The sequence below is a fragment of the Asterias rubens genome, chromosome 2 (genome assembly GCF_902459465.1).
Source record: "Asterias rubens chromosome 2, eAstRub1.3, whole genome shotgun sequence".
In the NCBI taxonomy this organism is placed as follows: Eukaryota; Metazoa; Echinodermata; class Asteroidea; order Forcipulatida; family Asteriidae; genus Asterias; species Asterias rubens.
Genome location: NC_047063.1, coordinates 16,633,263 through 16,647,989, shown reverse-complemented (window position 1 = coordinate 16,647,989; position 14,727 = coordinate 16,633,263). Strand labels below are relative to the sequence as shown.

At 39.2% G+C, this 14,727-nt stretch overlaps 1 protein-coding gene across 1 annotated transcript; it reads right to left on the bottom strand.

The window, feature by feature from the left end:
• Positions 1-1,772: 1,772 nt before the first annotated feature.
• On the bottom strand, positions 1,773-5,622 carry LOC117305148 (ficolin-3-like). The gene is made up of 5 exons (XM_033789939.1): positions 5,568-5,622; positions 4,655-4,891; positions 3,757-3,929; positions 2,909-3,176; positions 1,773-2,035 (listed from the first exon to the last, which is right to left on the bottom strand). Exons 1-5 carry the CDS (start codon positions 5,620-5,622, stop codon positions 1,773-1,775), a joined length of 996 nt encoding a protein of 331 aa, XP_033645830.1.
• Between the last annotated feature and the right edge of the window lie 9,105 nt (positions 5,623-14,727).

Sequence of the window (14,727 nt, the reverse complement as noted above, 5' to 3'; positions counted from 1 at the left end):
TAGGTGGCATAGACCTCTGGACAAAAATTATTGTAGCCCACACCTTGAAGTGGCCTTCAGGCCTTGTGTGTCTGGCGACTTGCATAAAAAAAATAACAATAATAAAAAAATGCAAACTCGAACAAGCTGTTTCATCTTTACTTTTACAACAGCATTACCTTTAAATGATTTGGGGCATTGCATAGGTTATGTATCAATATATATGTGGTTTGCGGTAACATCATGTGTGTATCTACTTGCCGGTAAGAACAAACTAAGAACAAACTCTACCTGGCAAGTAGATACACACATGGTGTTACCGCAAACCAAATATATAACATTACCTTTGATACTAAGTTATGCAAGTATTACTATGACTTGAGTCGCCAAAATATTACACCAGTTTTTTGTTTCAACCAATATAAATTTACAACAAGTCAACGATTGTACAGTCCAAATTTTACCGAGCGATAATATTCCTTCCATTCCACGAATTAAAGCCACTCAATATTTGTTTTATATAACTGAACTGACATATAGATCCTTGTCAATTGATGTATTTTTTAAAAGTATAACATTATGAAAAATCACACAAATTACTGACAACCAAAAATCATATAGCAACAATGCACAAATCGGATCACAACCTTTTGTACAGGTGCTCCTTTGTTTTAGCAGCGGCGCGGCGGCGCCGTACTGCTAAAAACATTTGAAACAAGGATGATCCTACTGTTGAATGGGAACTGCTTTTCCCCATGGGCGAATAGGTCTTTTTGATCGCCGGTGCGGATGGGAGTAATAGTGAATGTCACGTGAAGTAAGTTCCACCAATCAAGTGACAAGGATCTGTATGTCAGTTATATAATAACTGATAATTATTTACATTTTTTCAGTCCTATTTCACACTTTCCTACAACTTGAACCACCATCGACAGGCCGAACATAAATTATGCAACTGCGGTCTTCAAGACAAGTCAAACATCAACACCAGAGCCAAAGTTCACGGAGATGGCAGAACACAATTTTTGTTGCTGCAGAAATGAGCAGGGTACCCGTAACAAATTGTACATCTGGCTGTTACTTTGCCCGGTAACCATGTTGTCGTTACCGTAATTTTTTTATGCTTGGCTACTTAGCAGGACTATGAAATTGGGCACATGTCTTTAAAGACAGTGGACACTATTGGTAATTGTCAACGACTAGCATTCACAGTTGGGGTATCTCAACATATGCATAAAATAATGAGCCTGTGAAAATTTGAGCCCAATCGGTCATCGAACTTGCGAGATAACAATGAAAGAAAAAACACCCTTGTCACACGAAGTTGTGTGCGTTTAGATGGTTGAGACTCAAGTTCTAAATCTGAGGTCTCGAAATCAAATTGGTGGAAAATTACTTCTTTCTCAAAAACTATGGCACTTTAGAGGGAGCCGTTTCTCACAATGTTTTATGCCATCAACCTCTCCCCATTACTCGTCACCAAGAAAGGTTAATAATTATTTTGAGTAATTACCAATATTGTCCACTGCCTTTAATTCACGGTACTGCTTAAACCGCAGAATTCGGCGCTTCTTTACAGCGCTCTTTGAAACGTGTGCTTCCCAGGGATGAAAGCACCGATTTCCACGGTAAGCAGAGCCAGCATTTGTTACACCATCCTAAATAGCGTTACACCATTGAAACACCAATATATTAACTGTGTGCAGACTAAAGCTAATGCTAAGCCCATCTACCCTTCTTATTATCTTGTTTTGTGTTAAATATACTTTTTTAAGTTATGAAGGTCGGTTGAGTTAAAGGGTTGGTTGGCGTCTTATCTTCATTTGACATCCTTTGAGGGAGACACGTCTGTCTTTCCATGGTACCCACTGCACTCCTTGGTATTCATTAACGCTTTCGGACTGACTGTACTTGCCATTCAGATTACTCTCGATGCTGTTACATCTGTTGTGCCACCAGCCACCTTGGAGTACTTCAGCGCAGTTATTTTTACCAGATTTGTCGTTATCCTCGTCTTTCGTTGTGAATGGCTTCTGATGATTATCCAGGCCATCACCTTCGAATTATAAAAGAAAGGACCAATGAATGAATGAATAGGAGGTAACTGCTGCTATTTAGTTAAGGGGCCGGTGTCCGAAGCAAATCTGTCCACAGGAAATTATTGTGTCCCCCATAAGGGAAATAGGGAGCTTTCGGTTAGGGACGGTATGCACACAGGACGGAGGCATATAGCGGTGGTCCGGATGCTCTTGCTCGAATGATCCCGTCATGTTTGTTGTGGACCGGACGGTGATATAGACTTGACTGATCATCAGCCGCTGTATATACTCTCCTCCTCAGAAGAAGAATGAAAGAGAATCAATGTAAATTTTATCTCAACTGAACGGCTTTTAGAATAATGGTTGTTGGTGCTGCTGCATGCTGCTGATGTTGTTGTTGCTGTTGCTGCCGCTATTTTCATTGTTGTTGTTGTAGTGCTGTTTTGGTTGCGGTTTCAATCGTCGTTGTCGTCGTCGTTGTTTTTGTTGATGTTGTTGCCGTTGCTGTTGTTGAAATTGATAGCTGCTGTTGTTTTTGCTGTTGCTGTTGTTGATGTAGCTTTTGTCGTCGTCGTTGTCGTTGTCGTCGTCGTCGTCGTCGTCGTCGTCGTCGTCGTCGTCGTCGTCGTCGTCGTCGTCGTTGTTGTTGTTCCCCTGCCAGTACTCCTACACCCAACCCCAAACCCTCCCAACTGACCCCTACCAGTGTCGCACCCGTAACATCTCCCACTCTCACATCAAGCCACAACCTGCGAAGAACTCTAACTATTAACCCGCTTCCGAGGAGTGGATGGATGTTAAAGCAGGAGAGCTTCGTTTGGTATTAAACTTTAGAAATATAGTCTGTAACGATTTTGGGGTTTTTTTTTGTCGAGGGGGATTCTCAGTACCTGCATTTCCTAGAATGGGGTTGAATTCACTGACTGTAAGATCATACGTGTCTCCAGTGATGCTGAACTCATCGTAGCGAACGCTGGCCTTGCTCCCGTCAAATGCCTCCAGATCCACCACCAACTCCCACGTCTCCGCGTTGTCTGTCAGGGATCGAAGCTTGCTATTTCCCCACCAGAACTCACCCTCTAGATCACCAAATCCAGCTTCGTAGTCTGCCCAGGTACGATTGAACTCAACAGAGCCGTTGAAGCGTTTCTGAATAACCTAGGAATGTTAAGTTTAAGAAGCACCGTCAGTAGCATTACAAAAATGAAAATGATACCAATAAATATAAACAAGTTTTAACTTATTTGAAGCTTTGCCATGGTGTGTATTTCAAGTCATTTATTGTTTTCCTTTTATTGTAATAAACAATGTAACCCTATCTGTTTTCAATGAGTAACAAAAAGGACAAAAATACAAGGCAAAACAGGTAGAAGTAAATTTTAATGAGATTACCCTTCGAGGTAATTGGGATTTAGGTTGGAGTTTTGGGACAACAACGAAACACGAGGCCAGTAATTTTTCTTAAATAGAGAAAACCTGCTTAAGAAGAAAATCACTGCTTTACGATATTCCGTAGAAAAGAGCAAGCCACTAGTAGTAAATTGTACTTGATACACATAGTTGTCTGGTCTGGCGCATGAAACATGTCATAATAGGCGCCACGTAAAAGTTGAACATGAGTAGAATTTATTACAAAAATCACTTAAAAAAAAACGAATTTGAGAGTTTTTACCGTCTTGTCGTATTGTTTTAATTGTATTGTAAATTATCGAGCAATCCGAAATGGATGTATACGTACAATGAACCCTTCGCCACCGCTCTCCGGTGAGTTTAAGTCACAGAAGGCCTCTGTGGAATTACCATCAACTAAGATGTTGTGCACTCCATCAGTATCGTGTCCCGAATCGAGGACATCCTGACAGTCATTGTAGACTGGGATTGCAGTTGTACTAGGGGCTGCAGAAGTAGCTTCTGTAGAACGAACACACATGCACAATGTTATGGAAACCAGCGTGGAAAAGGTTTGTTTTAAACTCAAGGTATTATGCAGGACTGTACAGAGCCTGACAATGTGTGGACAATGTCCATGTTTTGTGTGATCAACCGTAGAGGGCGGATAACAAACACAACCGCCTTCACAGTGTTTTTTTTTAAGGATAGGAGTTAAACGCATAGTTCTTAAAGGCAGTGGACACTGTTGGTAATTACTCAAAATAACTATTAGCGTAAAACCTTACTTGGTGACGAGTACTGGGGAGATGTTGATAGTATAAAACTTTGTGAGAAACGGCTCCATGTGAAGTAACGTAGTTTTCTAGAAAGAAGTATTTTTCCATGAATTTGATTTCGAGACCTCAGATTTAGAATTTGAGGTCACGAAATCAAGCATCTGAAAGCACAAGGGTTACAAGGTTTTTTTTTTTCTTGCATTGGTATCTTACAACTTCGACGACTAATTGAACTCAAATTTTCACGGGTTTTTTATTACACAACCGCTCCAAATGTTCAGCGATACCTCAGCAAATGCGACCACCCCTTGAACGTAAATTTTAACAGGTTAGTGCATATTAGTTTCATATATCTATAGTATACAGGATTAAAACTATCGACCGGTTCCCAAAACCCAAAGGAAAGCTTTGCTTTAAACGCCGCTTTTCAGCTGAATTAACCATTAGGATATGCATTTTAAAACTTACCAACTGTACTGATTTCAGGACATCCTTGTGATCTACGGAGTCCTTCAGCGTCCATTGGCAGAGTGTCGATGTAGACGGGTTGGTCCTTCCTGGGCGGTGCATAAGCGTTGTGTCCGCCCAGCATGACTTGAGTGCAGGAGCAAGGATCGCCCGGTGGTAGAACGAACCGTACCCTGCCGCCTGCAGATTCATCTGGTTCGGTACCAAGTACACAGACACGGGCTGACACAGAAGTAACTGTAACAAACGAAAGAAGTTGTTTCAATGACATTGGTTTCAGTACCAAGAACACAGACGCGGGTAGCAGATGCCAACGCGTGAGTTGTAGGATCTAAGATGGAAGTGTATGGACAACAAAGGGTCCACAGAGCGTGTTTCTTGGATTGAACTGACTTGAATTCATTATCACATGCCGATAACATATTGACAGTGTCATAAAGGGGTGGGCAGGGCCACACCTTATGCTAAGAAGCCTTACCTCACCCTAACCCACCCCCCCCCCCAAAAAAAAAAAAAAAAAAAGCAAAAGCAAACAACAGACAGACAGACAGACAGACAGACAGACAGACAGACAAACAAACGAACAAATGAACAAATGCATGTGAACAAATGCATGTGAACACCTGCGACGGAGGACTTTAGGAGGTTTCGTGTGGCAACAACTTCCAATGGTTTTGCACAAGCTCTGAGGACCTTTCCCGAACCGCCTTCGGCTCGGGCCTTTATCACACGGCAATTCGACCCTGCCGGTTTGTAAACGTGAAAGAGCTAGTCGCTATACCCTTTTATTCCCTTGTTGCAAACTCACCAAAAAACAACTTCAAAAAACAACTAACAACCCCCTCCCGCCCTCAATCCTAAGTTTAAATCTAAACATTAAGTGTATAATAGTTGACGTTGCTGATATACTTACCAATAACAATGATTGCAATGATTGCCAATAAACTCAACATCCACGGCTTAGTCATATTTCGTTGAACTCCAGCAGGATGCAACTTGGTACGTGTAGAACAGAAACTGAAAGAAAACCGAAAAGAAAATTCTATAAAGTTAAATTCCAAAAATTTGTATTTTTTAAGTCGTTAAATGCAACACAAAAAAAAACCAATAAATATAACAATACAATAAACAGTACAGTCACATATAGGACGAGAAGTTGCCTTTTGCTTATTAATAGTTAGCAGGCAGATTTAACATTGCGCTTTAATTAGTTAACAGTTTTTTTTTTCTGCTACCAGAAAAGTAGAGTTTACTTTTCTTCTCTATGTCCGGGCCACATGGAAACATAAACAAAAACCAATGTTAACTTTGACTTTTGCCAGTCGGACAGATAAGCAGATGGCCGTCTTTCAAAGATTTGACTATAGCACCAATGATGAAGTACCAACAGCCTGCCAAATAACAATACCATGTGTGGGCTTGATGGTTTAAATATTGGTCCCAATCTCAGCTAAAGCGAGGCAAAGGAAAATGGGAGGAGGGCGCTATGGAAGTCCAAAATAAACTGACCTTGTATTTCAATCGACTCGTCTCCCCTTTGTTATGAATACTTGTTTAAGGCAGTGCGCATTGTTCGTCTGTTCGAATCACTTTGATAGGAAGAGGATGTCAATTATGATAATGACCAATTAAGTGAAATATAACTGTCATGTTGTCATGACGCTGTCACGACATGTCTTCAACGTAACTTCGTTAATTTTAGAAATTATAATACTGTGACCTTCTCAAAAAAATTAGTTTGTAATATGGCTAGGAAAGACACAAATAAACATTATAATAAGTGCAACATGTAAGGAAAGATCTGTATTTAGTATGATGTGTCTTATTGGTTGATTGATTGAACTCAATAGGTTAAAATTCAGCCAGAACGTGGCAAAACACGTACACAACATTAGGAGGTAATCATGGAACAAAACAATGGCAAAAATTTGTAAGAAAAAGGTAGCGCCGAAACAAGGATTGTACTTAAACACATTTAGTTTTTGAATGAATAATAATGCTTCCATAGTAATTATGCATTATACTTCGCGGTGGACTGTTTCTAAAAGTGCACTATCCTTTTCAAAGCTACGGTACTCCTCACCAATTCAGTTTTATTGCCATTAATTACCAGAGTAATTACCAAACGTAATACAGACTTCCCTTTTCCCTTTTCACTTGCATCACTCTTGTTATGCCATTAAACTAATTTTTATAAGATAACCCGGCCCCAATTTTATAAACCTGCTTAGCGGCCAATTTGGTGCTTACTTTCCGATTTCCATTTAATATCAATGCTTACCGTTAGCAAACGAAAAGACACGCTAACTTTCCGGTGCTTTTACTTTTTACTGCACGAAAACAAAAAATGACGTCACAATGCTAATCCATTGTGTGAACGCGTAGCATGGCCGCCTTTGTTTTCCTGCAAACTTGTGAAAATACGCTTGCACCTTAGAAATGTTGTCTGCTACATACAACAGGCACAAAACTTGCTTACCATAAACCAGTGCTATGACATTTTTGGCACCTGACATGAGATGTTAAAACAAACACATTGCCTCGTGTAAAGAATAAAATAATTTTTAAAACAATATAAAACAGTCTCAAAATAAAGCTTACAATGGAACATTTTACTCCGATAACTATTGGGTTAGGAAGGTGACACGGTCATCAATTAGGGGATGGGGCACTGCCCCTACGTGCCCCACCCCAGTAACACCATGACAGGTATCTTGTAATTAAATATCCTGACTTGGTCATTATACACAACTCTCGCATGTCTAAGAGTGTTGTCTTAAAGTGAGGTTCCGCTATATAGTCCATTCGCATAATTACTCTTCACGACGCTTAAGAAAACATCGGCAGAAAGCAATTTAATAGCCTTTATCATAATTACACCCAAGTTTTGAAATTACAGCTCTTTGGTTTAATCGCTTTGAACTTCAGCAGACAACAAAGCCGCATTGTTAAGGGTAATTAATTTTAATTATGACAGTAATTTAGAAAGCTTTCCTTTTGTTAGCATACTAAGTTTGTCATAATTGTAAATTGTGATAAAAACCCATCATAAAACCGAAAAGTAAGTATAAATTAGAAAGAAAAAAGAAGAAGAAAAGAACAACACAAATTTTGTGCTAATTTAAAGGAAAGGTATACGTTTGGGAATCACTCTGGAAGTTAATTGAAATACAAACATTAAGCCTGGAGTATTCGAAAGTATAAAACATACTAAGATTCTGATGTTAATTTTGTATGTAGAAATTGTAACGGCTTTATTTTCTGTCTTTTAATACACCTGTTAGTTTTGTCCTGTTAGTTTTGTCCTGTATTTTTTATGTCTGTCTGGTTTTTTTTGGTCTGTCTGTTCATAAACAAAAGCTAGATGTTGCCTTTTGTTTCAAGTTTCACCTTTGAATATATTTTATATTTACAATAACTTTGTCCATTACTCTGTATTATACACTATTTGCAACTTGAATAACGTTTATATCTATCTATCTATCTATCTATCTATCTATTTTCAGAACATTAACTGCAAAGTAATGTGGTAATTTCAAACCAAAATGCGTACGTTTATGTTTAACTAATTATTTTAAAATAGCCTTTGTTTAAATCATGCTATTGTTTGTGCCACCTTAGTATATATTGATTGTTTGTTCCGCTAACTGTGGCCTTTTTGTGTTGAATTTACATGAAGTTTAAATAAATGGAGCCGTTTACTCCACATCCAAAGACAAGAAGAAAAAACAATGTAAAGGCCTATAGTGTGCTCGTTGGTTGAGATTACATGTATATCCATAGCCCATAATTTGGGTTGTCTGTTGTGCATTAAAGAGGAAAGCAATGTGTCTGTCTCTTCTCTCATCAATGAACGTGACCACTGTCTACCTAGGCTATGGAACTTGATCATGTTGCAGCCATCTTGATTTTCTCCCATTCAAATCAATGTAACCAAACCGAGGCTGGAAGGAGAAGTAGTCTGGTTCCTTTTTGTACAATTACTACTACTGCTATCGGAAACAAGGTACATGGCCAAGATGGTGGCAGCATGATAATGGTCTATTACTTACGCGATCATGGTCCGAAGACTTTCATGGTCTGATTATTAATTTCGACCGTATCCCTATTGCTCGAGTTTGCCGGAAAAGGGACAAAATGTTCAAAGTCTTGAGACTACTAAAATCCAAATTTTAGAATTTACCGAGGATATTTTGAGCTCGTTAATGGCTACCGGTAATTGTTATGGTGATTGTTTTGTGTTTTTGAACACAATAGTTGGTTGAAGGTTTTTACCTGGCATCTATTGATCGTACTGATTAATTGCGAAGTCATTGTGTTTTTGTGTTTTGACATTTGTATGATGATGAAAGAAAATAGTGTTAAAAGCTAAACAAATCCATAACTCAACAAGGGGAAGTTGATTATGACCCATATAAACATTCATGTATTCATGTACTGCACTGACAAAAGAAATGTCATCTATATTAGCATACATCAACTACGCACTGACAAAAGAAATGTAGATTATCTAAGCACATCAACTGTCTACATGTTTTTTGTATTTTTTTGTATTGGCTATCAAAGGTTGAGCCTGCAATCTGGTTGACGTGTTTTTATGCCACCCTTTTCTTGTTTTTCCAACAATATTGATAATTTGGCAACAATCTACGTAATTGCAATTAAAATTCTTTCGAAAAATGCAACTATATTGTCCCTTGCTTTTAATATACAATTTGTTGGGGAAAAGAATAAAAAATCCCCTCCCCCCCTTAAAAAAGAAAGAAAAAAAAAAAAAAAAAATGAGCATAAATAAATCATAATAACATATTGGCACAAAAAAAAAAAAAAAAAATAGGTTGTTTCCGCTGGCCGGGGGAGTAAGTTTGTAAAAAACATTTTAAAATTTGTTGCGGAAAACAACACAATATAAACCGACAGTGGATGCCGTTTTTGTGGCCAAATTATATAATTATTTGATCCTCTGAGGCACTGCGATAATCATGTGCTGTTCTCTATTCTCACTTGGTCTTAACCCTTTAGTCCCTGCACCGCCCGAGTTTGCTGAAATCCAATTTCTCAAGATTCTTGCAGTAAATTACTGGAATCGTAGTTCAAATTTTAAAAGATAGCCATGGCTTAATGTGTATGCACAATTTTTTACCCTTTCAGTAATATTTCAATAAAAGTTCTCATGGGAACAATAAATGCCTCTCGTTAAACGGCTACGGTAATTGTTATGGCGAATATTTGTGTGCACGGATAAAATGAACACAATAGCTTGTCAAGGCTTTTGTCTGGCTCAATGCTCATACCGATTAAATGCGAAGGCGTTCATTTTCGACAATATCATCATAAATGATGAACACTTTCCTGTTTACTAATGAGCGTTTTATTTTTCGTAAGAGCTAAATTATTTCATCATCATTAGCTTCGACAAGTCAACTGTGAAGGGAGAATTAATAACGATCTATAACAACTAGATATATTAATAAATGCGTAGACCTAATGACTATCGAGTTTTCTTTTGATGTTCCTTTTTTTCTACAAACACAAGCTAGCGAGGTTTCCTCAAACCGCATACAGTGTATCGCTATATGCGGCTGGGCGGTACAGTAGCTAAATGGTTAATACTATTTATTAATGTAACAGTTGTGCTATGATGACATTGATAGCCATGCCAATAAGTAACATGCAGCCTTGTCACCATTATGTCAAAACGGATACCAAATTTCAAGACTGGCCGCTAGTTTTGTGTATTGTTTTTAGCTGCCACGTCTAAACAATTAATATAGGCCAGGGGCGTCAATCCGTCTTGAAGTGTGGGGGGGGGGGACATAACATTTACGGCGTGGGGTCCGGGGCCCGCTTTAGGGCCCGGATTTTTTTTTTAGCCCGTAAATGCTCTCTGGTGCAATCTAGTGAATCTGAGGGGTGATGTTCCCCCCCCCTCTCAGATGTTGGAATTTAATGCCTATTTCAAGCTATGATGCACCTATGGTTATGGTTATTGTACCTAAAAAGCAACTCAATTATAGCTTCGTACATATCAATATTGTTTCTGCATTCTAATGCTCAGACGGCGTTTCATCCCTATCATCACCAGACCTAAGACACAAGTTTTATGGGGCAAATCTGTCAGAATGGAACAGAACATCTGTAAAATGTGAGCAGCAGTATAGAACCTTTTGGGTTGACAGCATCTTCAAGTGCGGACCTATGCACCAAGTTTTAGGGGGTAAACCTGCCGGAGAGTGAGCTCACGAGTGCGAAACCTTTATGTCATGGGTCCGGGCCCGCTTAAGGGCCCGGGAAAACTTTGCATTCTAGATGCTTTGTGGTGCAACCTTAAGGCCAATAAGAGGCATTCGGAACGGTACAGAACATCTGTAAAATGTGAGCAGCAGTAAAACCTTTTGGGTTGACAGCATCTTCAAGTGCGGATCTATGAACCAAGTTTTAGGGGAAAATACTGACAAATAGTAAGCACGTGAGTGTGAAACCTTTACGGCATGGGTCCGGGCCCGCTCAAGGGCCCAGGAAAATTTTGTATTTTTAGATGCTCTGTGGTGCAATCTTTAGGCCATTTAGCGGCCAAAATGGCAAACGAAACAGAACAAAGAGCTGTGTGAATATTTGTGTTCTAGTGCTCCACAGTTCCTCAGTGCAAAACACGATTTTCATAATAAAGGTGGTCAAACGACACGGGTAAAATTGGTACTGTGTCCCCCACCCTTCGAAAATGGGGTGGGGTGGGGGTGGGGTACACGTCCCTTCCAATCTTTCAAGGGGGAGGCGCAAATCTGTCAACGATAGAGCATGCGTGTGAGAAGCCTTTACGGCTCTGGGTGCGGGCCCAATTAAGGGCCCGGTAAAATTTTGCATTTTAGATGCTCTGCGATCTGTGGTGCAATCCAGGGCCAAAATCTAGGGCCAATTTTGAGAGGGGATATTGTGTCATCCTTTGCCCACAGGATTAATGCCCATATAGGGACACGTTTCGTCTTACACAGTGCACAACTTGGGCTTCATGATAAAGGTTCAAAAAGGTGGGGGGGAACATTTGATATTGTGTCCCCCACCCTCCAAGGTGGGGGGACATGTCCCCCCGTCCCCCCCCCCTGATTGACGCCCATGATATAGGCATGTAACAATAAGTACTTGGCTTCATAGACTTTGTTGCTATTTCTCTGGCAAGCCGAGGCAGCTTTTAATTAGGTTGTTTTCGTTTGTTATTATTGAACACCACCGCATTTCAAATTGTCAGGGCAAGACGATGAAGTCTGTCGCATCAAAGTTATTTCCTATAATTTACTGAAATCGCTCCATTCCGTGGCAACTTACCAAAATATACGTTGTTGGTATTTATCTGACAAGCCGCGGCAGCATATTATTTAAAGGCACCTTGGGTAATTGTCAGACCAGTCTTCTTACTTAGTGTATCTCAACATATGAATAACATAAAAAAAAACTGTGAAAATTGGTCGTCGAAGTTGCGAGAGAATATTGGAAGAAAAACACCATTATCGCACAAGTTGTGTACTTCAAGAAACTAAGTAGTCTCACTGCAAGACTGCAAACGCTTTGGAAAATTCTCTGACTTGACGGAAAATTTTCTGACTTGACGGAAAATTCTCTGACGCGACGGAAAATTCTCAAACGCGATGAAAAATTCTCAAACGCGATGGAAAACTCTTTAAAAAAAAGCGACGGGAAAATTATCTGACGCGACGGAATTCATTCATTTCCAAAGGAGTGGCACCTATGGAACACCATACTCTGTCACTTGCCTATTTCTGGAGGTCTACATCCATGCATAGCAGGCGATTCCAATACCCCAATTCACATCAACCGCAATTAAACTTGGATTGATTGATTGATTTGGTAAAGACCCATTAGGGTTATTATAGGGAGCAATCTTCCCACCTCCCTAGCGAGCACATCACCAAATTATTGCCACATCTTTCCGTTCACATTTGTTAGTCCGTTAGGTTAACCCCATGACTTTTCAACATGGTTAATATCAACTAACAACTAGGAGTGCGTTTTGGCGACCCCAACCGAAGCCAAACCAACTCAACAAGTCGGTTACCGGTTGGTCTGAACAGCATAGTCACCGCGCTTCAACCGAACACGCGAAAACGCTCAACCGATAACCAATGTTTCTGGTTGGTGTCGCCAAAACGCACTCCAATACTGATTTTCCCCACAAGACAAAGTAACTAACAATTTCATCACATTGAGCATTCAAACTACCATAACCTTTCCCTCCCCCCTCCAAGCATTCTTACTATTAAAACAAAACGAGCAAAACAATGAATGTACTTACATCTGCGTGTTTCTTTTCAGAACCAGCGTGCTCCTCTCTCGCGATCGGTACTTGTTGATTCGCCACGTAGATGATTGCTTCTCCGTTCCACGTATCTCCGTATCTTAATCATGCGAATTATTGAATAGGCATTCAGCCAATAGACCATTAAGTTGACCTTAATGTCGCACGAGCTTCCGCAAAGCCGAGACATCTGGGCACTTTGAACAGCAGCTTAATCGTGTATCGTGGCAAATTATTTTGAAAGGAACTGGAAATGTAATCATTTTAATTTTACCCATTGAATATGGTCTGAATAAAAAAGAACAAACTAAAATTTAGAAATTGTGCAAAAACGGGGAACTTAAATGTATGTTGTTACATGAAGATATCGAAGTGAGACATAAGAAGACATAAAAAAACTGAGGGTCAACATTAGCAAGGACCTCTTTTTGGTATGTGTATGTGACAACACCCATGGAGTCATTTTGAACACATTTTGCAGTGTGTAAAATGTGAACATTCAGTTTCACAAATATTGGCGAATTATTTGTTAAAGTGACCGTTATACTCACCTTGGCGTAGTGTAACTAATATGTAATGTTTTACTCCAGATTTTTAATTAGGTAACTGTCATGTAATTCTGCTGCTGGCAGTGAATTCAATATATATTTTTAATAAACAATTGAATGAATAATTAAACCATTGAATGAAATGAATACAAGGCAGTCATTATTCTTGACTTACCTGTATGCAAACTCTATAGCAAGCCGGCATTTAATGGTACAGTACGGTACCCAAACCTGCGCGAAACTAGCCAATACTTCGTTAACTCTGTATGTCAGCCGAATTAATTACCAAATTTAATTTGTGACATCACTTCACAAAGACGCTGTATGTCACACTACATTTATTTTAAAAGCTAAATACAACGTTAATTTGTGTATCTCTGGGGCATACACCATTTTAGAAATTTAGTCAATATCCCATACGAAAAACTAGAAATATAAATATTGATAGTAAATTTGAGGGAACAACGATGAGTAAAATCTCCTTTGAAGAAGTGGTGGCTCTGAAAACAGCCTGTTTGGTCTCGACGTTTCGATCAGTATAATCTGCTAGTCTTCAGGAGCAGATTATACTAATCGAAGCGTCGAGACCAAACCGGCTTTTTTTCCCCAGAGCCACCACTCCTTCAAAAGAGATTATACTCCTCAAACTTACTATCAATGTTTATATTTATAGTTACTCTTATTCTCCACACCATGAGAAGCTTCAAACACCATTTAATATCCCATAAGTTGTGCGGTTTAATATTATTACATGCATCAGTTTGACGAATAACGTTGTCTTGTGTTTTAAAATACCTTGAGCAAACATTATCAGGAAAAAATGTCAGGACGACTTTGCAGAAACAGTAATAGGTTTGTTGTACAGTGTTGTGGATTCTATTTAAGTAAATTATCACACTGTTTCTTCAATAGTATTATTCCAAACTAAAATGACCAATTTAAACAATTTTTCAGTCACCAATCAGGTCCCCCATGGCAAAATAAAAAAGGCAGTTATTCCCACTTTAAACCCTATTTTCCCACATTGTTTTTACCCAAAACGGGGCCGAATGGTGACCTTTATCGTCACTAGACTTGGCCTACACGGTCTATTGTAAGTAATTACCGAACAGTGAAACATATGATGTATATCCACAGAAACCCAAGGCAACTGTGTTTTATATGAAGCCTGCATTCAAATGCCACGAAACCTAGGCACATGAAGTAGTTTATCT

Excerpts from the sequence above, each read along its gene's own strand:
- LOC117305148 (XM_033789939.1), bottom strand. The coding sequence starts at position 5,622 with ATGACTAAGCCGTGGATGTTGAGTTTATTGGCAATCATTGCAATCATT. Across the intron at positions 4,892-5,567 it reads CATTGCAATCATTGTTATTG|TTACTTCTGTGTCAGCCCGT; the intron begins GTAAGTATATCA and ends CGTTTGTTACAG. Across the intron at positions 2,036-2,908 it reads CCCCATTCTAGGAAATGCAG|GTGATGGCCTGGATAATCAT; the intron begins GTACTGAGAATC and ends TATAATTCGAAG.